The sequence below is a fragment of the Danio rerio genome, chromosome 3 (genome assembly GCF_049306965.1).
Source record: "Danio rerio strain Tuebingen ecotype United States chromosome 3, GRCz12tu, whole genome shotgun sequence".
NCBI classification, from domain to species: domain Eukaryota; kingdom Metazoa; phylum Chordata; class Actinopteri; order Cypriniformes; family Danionidae; genus Danio; species Danio rerio.
Window position 1 is genome coordinate 39479992 of NC_133178.1, and position 6915 is coordinate 39486906.

Below are 6915 nucleotides of genomic sequence, written 5' to 3' on the forward strand. Positions count from 1 at the left end.
TGGCTCTTCCTTCCTGTTAAAGCCTTTATGTAGCTCAACTTAAGATGGAGAGTTAAGGCCGTTTGCCGTTAGCTACCTTCATATGAGGGAACACTTGGTGTATTACTTGAAATTTTTCACCATTAAGCAGTTAAATAAATGAATCATGTTTCGAATTTAAGCTTTTAAACATTAAAGTTTCCTCCAATGAAATGGTTTGATAACCTCAAATTAGCTTGAAGGAAAAAAAAAAAAAAAAAAAAAAAAAAAAGGTCAAACTTCGATAAATTCTAATTAGTCAAAAACCTGGTGTGAAAGTGCTGAAATGTAATTACCATGGTGCAACTTCACAAAAGCCATTTTTATTGAAGCCACTCAGAGCCAAGACAGGAAATGAGACAGGGTTAGGATGTCTTACATGTGCACTTTTATTGGAATTGAATTAGTCAGTGTACAGGTTGGCCCCACCAAATGTCTGGCACCGCCACGTTCCACACAGCTTTTACAATATGCCCAGGGGGAATGGAAACCTTTACATCTTGAATGGTAAAGCTTCGTTTTTTTGGAACAAAGAAAAAAAAATAAACCCAAGATTTTAAGGCTGAAAAGTACAAAAACCCAGACATTGTTTTGTTACATAATTTACATACAATACTACAATGTTAAGTATGCTCCCAATTACTGGGCAGCCTTCATAGAGGCAAATAAGTTTCGGAACAATGCATTTAACAAACATTTGGAATGACTAAAGAAAACAAAACATGGAGTCCTCAGATGCATTGTAGAACTTCGGGGATGCTTATTTGCCAAAAAACATTGCCGTCACCTTCACCGTTCCAGTTTTTAGATCCTGAGTCAAGCGCCAAAAATAACAAAAGCCATGCCAATGTTGTCGTTTGAAGTTTCTCTGCGCAGTTTGAGTCGGCGTGAAGTGGTAACAGTCCGTTTAGAAGCATTTGCGGTGGACGATGGATGGTCCAGACTCATCGTACTCCTGCTTGCTAATCCACATCTGCTGGAAGGTGGACAGGGAGGCCAGGATGGAGCCTCCGATCCAGACAGAGTATTTACGCTCAGGTGGGGCAATGATCTGTGGAGAGACGGATGATTAGCACGAGTTGCCACACATGTGGTTCAACTGTGAGGTAAAGGTCAAAGCTTAGACTGCAGCTCACCTTGATCTTCATTGTGCTAGGGGCCAGGGATGTGATCTCCTTCTGCATCCTGTCAGCAATGCCAGGGTACATGGTGGTACCACCAGACAATACAGTGTTGGCATACAGGTCCTTACGGATGTCGACGTCACACTTCATGATGGAGTTGAAGGTGGTCTCGTGGATACCGCAAGATTCCATACCTGCAGAGGAGGAGCAAACATTAGCCAAAGCTCTTCAAAACGACTACACACAGAGAGATATATAAATGTTTGTGAGGAAACCTACCCAAGAAGGATGGCTGGAACAGGGCCTCTGGGCACCTGAACCTCTCATTGCCAATGGTGATGACCTGTCCGTCAGGCAGCTCGTAGCTCTTCTCCAGGGAGGAGGAGGAAGCAGCGGTGCCCATCTCCTGCTCAAAGTCAAGGGCCACATAGCAGAGCTTCTCCTTGATGTCACGGACAATTTCCCTCTCAGCTGTGGTGGTGAAGCTGTAGCCTCTCTCGGTCAGGATCTTCATGAGGTAGTCAGTCAGGTCACGGCCAGCCAAGTCCAGACGGAGGATGGCATGGGGCAGGGCGTAACCCTCGTAGATGGGCACAGTGTGGGTGACACCATCACCAGAGTCCATCACGATACCAGTGGTACGACCGGAGGCATACAGGGACAGCACAGCCTGGATGGCAACGTACATGGCGGGGGTGTTGAAGGTCTCGAACATGATCTGCAAAGAGAGGATGGAGACGTTAACTGGATGTTCAAGTGTCTGCAGCACACAATCCACACTTCCATGCAGGGGTTAGTCAGAAATCCAGAGTAAAGGAACAAAAAGTGCAGAAGGAACTGCAAAACAGGCAGGCAAAGTTTGGATAACCTGCTGAGAAGAGGAGAAACTCAGGAGCTCAGAGGACACAAAGCCTGGAGGAAGTGAACCAATGAACAGGAGAACTTAAAATGAGGAAACGGGACAGACGAGAGGCTTCAGAGAACGGTTTGCAAGACAAAAACCAACCTGTGTCATCTTTTCCCTGTTGGCCTTGGGGTTCAGGGGGGCCTCTGTGAGCAGGACGGGGTGCTCCTCTGGGGCAACACGCAGCTCGTTGTAGAAGGTGTGATGCCAGATCTTCTCCATATCATCCCAGTTGGTGACAATACCGTGCTCGATGGGGTACTTCAGGGTCAGGATACCTCTCTTGCTCTGAGCCTCATCACCAACGTAGCTGTCTTTCTGTCCCATACCAACCATGACACCCTGTAATGCAAGGACACAAGCGTTACATTTTGTGAACTACTTGAGAAAGTTCTCAGTTTGGGTCAGAATCAAACTAATCGGTCTTCTCACCTGATGTCTGGGGCGACCCACGATGGATGGGAAGACAGCACGGGGAGCATCATCTCCAGCGAATCCGGCTTTGCACATACCGGATCCGTTGTCAACAACCAGTGCGGCAATTTCATCATCCATGGCTGAACTGTAAAAGAAAGGGAAACTGTTAGAATTGCACTGCTGCCAGGGAGAGGCGTTTCAGCAAGCATGTGACCATCTGGAGTCAACTTCCTGTTTTGCTCTGCATTCTACAGTCTGACCGCTGGTGGGCGCTAGTGACAGCGCGCGCCTCAGATATGCCAGACAAAGGAAGTCCCTCTGCATTCTCTCATTATTACCATAAAAGGCAATGGTTTGAGCCGCTTTGCGGCTGCCGGCGGTGTGGCACTCAGCCAGAGTCGTAGGGCTCAGTAAAAAGGAACAGATTTCGACATTCATCACACCAGGACCACTCCCTAAATTTTACACAAATGAAGTTTCACATCCTCTTCCACCCTCGCCTGCGATCAATTACACAACCGCATTTCAACGGGTGTCTGCCGCCGGGTGTTACTGCGTCACAGATCTGCAGTCAGTCCACGGACTCCTCGTGAGCGGAGACTTCACACTAAAGCATTTCTGGACGGTCACTCTCAGTCGGTTCAGTTCATAGTCTAGCCTCAAAAATCACCGAGATCCTGAAAAACTGATGGGCTCTGCTTCGACAGTCACAGCGGCTGAAGTGCAGCCAGAGAACTCCGCAGCCGTTATTAAAGTGGACCACACCTCTAAAATTCAAATCTTTCATAGCGGATACAACACTTCACTAACGTTAACGTTAATCTTCAGCTTCATTAAAGACAGAGGGGGCTGCAGGCTACATTTAAATAGAACACATAACAAAAAGAAAATTAACCAAGTTAAAACTAAATGCCAATACCCGTTACTAATAACAAGATCTTCGATCTTATAAAGCACGAATGAGCCGATGTTAGATTGATGGGGTTTACGTTACATCAGATGAGAGCTGGTTAGCCGGCTAGCTAAAGTAGGTCACACCCTGCTGCAGCACTGCCTGCACAAAGAACTTCCCATGCCGGCTATCCATCAAGTGTGCAACATGCTCACCAGCACCCTCAAAACTGTAGTTAAAAATCACATTTATGGCTGTTAAAGAGAGATTAGCCAGAACACAACTTTATATTAAGACTTAACACCCATTTCACACCGGCCTATTCAATGTTCAATGTCGTGCCTACGACTGGTCACGTTAAATTACCGACATTCTCACCTGCCACATCCACTAACGCTACAAAAAAGTTAAGATACAGCCAATATTTATTAAATGTAACATAGATTATCAAAAGAACCACCACTTATAAATCAAACCTAGTAGATAACTACAAAGAGACCGTTATGAACTGTCTAAAGACTTCATCAAATCATATTTATCCATTTACACATTTTACTTAACATTAATAGATAGAAACTATAATTAAACGCTTAAAAACTGTAAAACCAACTCACCTTGGGTTTGGGGGGTTGTCGACTTAAGAGAATGGGTTACAAGCAGATGATATTCCGCACTAGCTGCGTGTGGAGGAGCTCAAAGTGAGGCTGAAAAGCTGGGCGCGCTCTTTTATATGACGGCACATACCCGGCTCTAGCCATAAAAGGTAAACTTTCGGAGCTCTGTGCTCTGATTGGTCCAGCGTCACACACCCGGCTGTCGCGTGCACATTGCTACACTTGCTTCTTGCAACTTGAGAGTGAAAGAAGGGGAAGCTTAACTGGTTAAAGAACAAGGCCATGGCGATTTCCTATAAAACTGGAATTTTTATTTGCAAATTTTAACACAGAATTTTTCGTATTTTTCTGCGACAACGCCAAGACTCAATTAAACTTTTCAAAAAGTCTGTGCAGAGTTACAAGTGGCAGAATGCGTCATAATGATGGATGCCTCCATGATCCTGTGTTGTGTTTTCAATCTAACACAACAGCAGCTCTGTAGGTCATTTACCTCTTGTGTTCACGAAATACCGTAATACAAACAATGGGGGATCTAATGAGTACTTTTCCATGTATAAAATGGACATTTTTTTTATCCAAATTAGGATGACACTACTTGTAGTATGTTGTATGAGCAACTAGCTGGTCTTAGCTCAGTAGTAATGCACTTTAAGAAAGTGCTTTAATAACTTTGAATGAATGGGACCTGCATTCCATGCCACATTGCTTCACTATTTTTGTGTGTACAAGTTACACAATGATGTATAAAGTGAGTGATAGCAGTTACATTTTTGCAAGTGGGCCTACCTCAGGTTTAATGTTCATTAGAAATGTTATATGTCAAGTCTTGATCTTAAATAGTTAAATTTTCTGTTCATAATTTCATGTCGTGTCTATGCAGACATAACATTTCTTTTTAAAGAGGTTTATAAGGATAAATCCTAAGAACATAATTCTCATTAAAAGTAGAAAAAAAAAACACTGAAAGTGTTGGTGATCAGCTACAATAAATAATATTTTGCACACATTTCAGATATTGCCACACTGAATAACAGATAAAGCTGTGCTTGAGCAGCAGTGATCATGATAAACTACATGTGACTTTTTACTGTGTAACTTGGGAGTAATGCACATGGCCTTCAGTGGGAGTTATAAACAAAAACAGCTGATTGTGTTAAAAGTGCTTGCTGATACCAAGGACAATGAGGTGATGTGACTTTTATTTTGTTTTTGGCAAATTCCAAGTATTTTGACAAGACTTTTTACAATTCTGAGCATTTTACCTCTAAAATATGGAAGTTTCTCAGAGTAAACGTTGAGTATAGGTAATGACTAGGCCCACACAGAATCTGTGCGCACAGAAATCTGCAGATTTCCCCAGATCTTTAGCCCATCATTGAGTTTATTTATTGACTTGTGTATTTGGATTTGCTCTTTAGTGTTTGGACTCTCAGCAGTAAAAATTAACTCACACTGAACTAAACTGAACTGAACTTAAACTCTTAAAAAATGGACTGACACAGTTTCAATTTACTATACTAATCCTCTAAGTTAAGCTGCTTTGACACAATCTACATTGTAAAAGCACTCTAGAAATAAAGACAAAGGTGTAAATATATGTTTATTCAGTTTTTAAATACATTTCCGTAATATTATTGACTAATATGAAAGTGTTCATTTGATTACAATATGGTCTGAAAGTAATGTTTTCTGTCTTTTAGAAGATATATTATGTGAGAGACTTGCTTTGTCGACCAAATAATTGGATCTAGGTGGACTTGCATTGTATATATTTATTAAAAGTTAAAAAGGTATTATTTTTTTTTATTTCATATAGTAAGTTTTTAGTTACGATACTCCCGAAAAAATCTCGCATAAATCACAGATTGTTTACAAAATTCTCTGCAGAAAAAGCAAAAAATGTCAGCAGATTCTGTCTGGCCCTAGCTATGACCCAACAGAGCAAACAGAATAAATACAACGAAATTTAATATACAGCATCAGATATAAAAGTGAATGTTTTATAGCTGTTTGTGTATAGAAAAAATGAGAAAAAACAGACATAAACAGCATCATAGTATGAATGTCTAAAAACTTGTTATCTGCAAACTGGATACTCATCAATAAGGTCTCCTCCTTCCATCCCCCAACATCTTTTCAAAGAATGCCAAGCATCCATCCACACCCCCCTTTATAAACACACAGGTTTTTATAAGATAAGCAAATATTTAGCACCAATCTGTGGTTAATGTGATGTAACACACAACAAACAATGCATTCAGCATATCCAGTCAATTCTATTTTTTAACCAACCATGCTTCTCTTTGTAACTTTTGTAGATTGCACAGGGGATCTTGTTACAGCAGATGTGCTTTTGTGAGTCCATAGTTCCCCCGAGGACCACCACCCTTCCCTGATAGCAGCCCACTACAGCCTTCCCATTCATCTCTAAATAAGGTACTGTCCTAATGAACCTCAGCTTTGCCCCATGACATAAGATTTCCAGAGCAATAAAGTGTTGTTGACTGTCAGTGTGATAATGTCATTGTCCTTTAGAATGCCAAAGTCTCTTATCTCAATTCTGATACCAAAGCTCTCCCAGTACACCATTCATGCATAATGATAAGAAACATATTTATGAAGTTGTTCTCAAAGGAACACTTTTTGGGCGTGTCATGCTGCATTTCATAGTTTGTTGTTTGGCACCCACATAAATAAAACAAGTGTGTTTTTGATAATAATAATAATAAGGGATGCACCGATACCAGTATCAGGTTTTGGGTCGATACTTGGTTAAAATATTCTTACTCGTATTGCACATGAAATGCTGAAACCACGCACCAATACCACTCAACAAGATTTCATTACATGGATGTGATTTGTTGTCCTACCTGACATCGATGTCTTGATGTATTAATGAATGTCTGATATATTAATAGCTTAGTCTTTATAAACCATCCGTTT

At 41.4% G+C, this 6915-nt stretch overlaps 1 protein-coding gene across 1 annotated transcript; it reads right to left on the reverse strand.

The window, feature by feature from the left end:
• Window positions 1-320: 320 nt before the first annotated feature.
• Window positions 321-5297, reverse strand: actb2 (actin, beta 2). The gene is made up of 7 exons (NM_181601.5): window positions 5285-5297; window positions 3970-4059; window positions 2479-2608; window positions 2149-2388; window positions 1422-1860; window positions 1155-1336; window positions 321-1069 (listed from the first exon to the last, which is right to left on the reverse strand). The coding sequence occupies exons 3-7, from the start codon at window positions 2599-2601 to the stop codon at window positions 926-928; spliced, it is 1128 nt and encodes a 375-aa protein (NP_853632.3). The 5' UTR covers window positions 2602-2608; window positions 3970-4059; window positions 5285-5297; the 3' UTR covers window positions 321-925.
• Window positions 5298-6915: the final 1618 nt, after the last annotated feature.

Excerpts from the sequence above, each read along its gene's own strand:
- actb2 (NM_181601.5), bottom strand. The coding sequence starts at position 2,601 with ATGGATGATGAAATTGCCGCACTGGTTGTTGACAACGGATCCGGTATG. Across the intron at positions 1,861-2,148 it reads ACAGGGAAAAGATGACACAG|ATCATGTTCGAGACCTTCAA; the intron begins GTTGGTTTTTGT and ends CTCTCTTTGCAG. Across the intron at positions 1,070-1,154 it reads CTAGCACAATGAAGATCAAG|ATCATTGCCCCACCTGAGCG; the intron begins GTGAGCTGCAGT and ends GTCTCTCCACAG.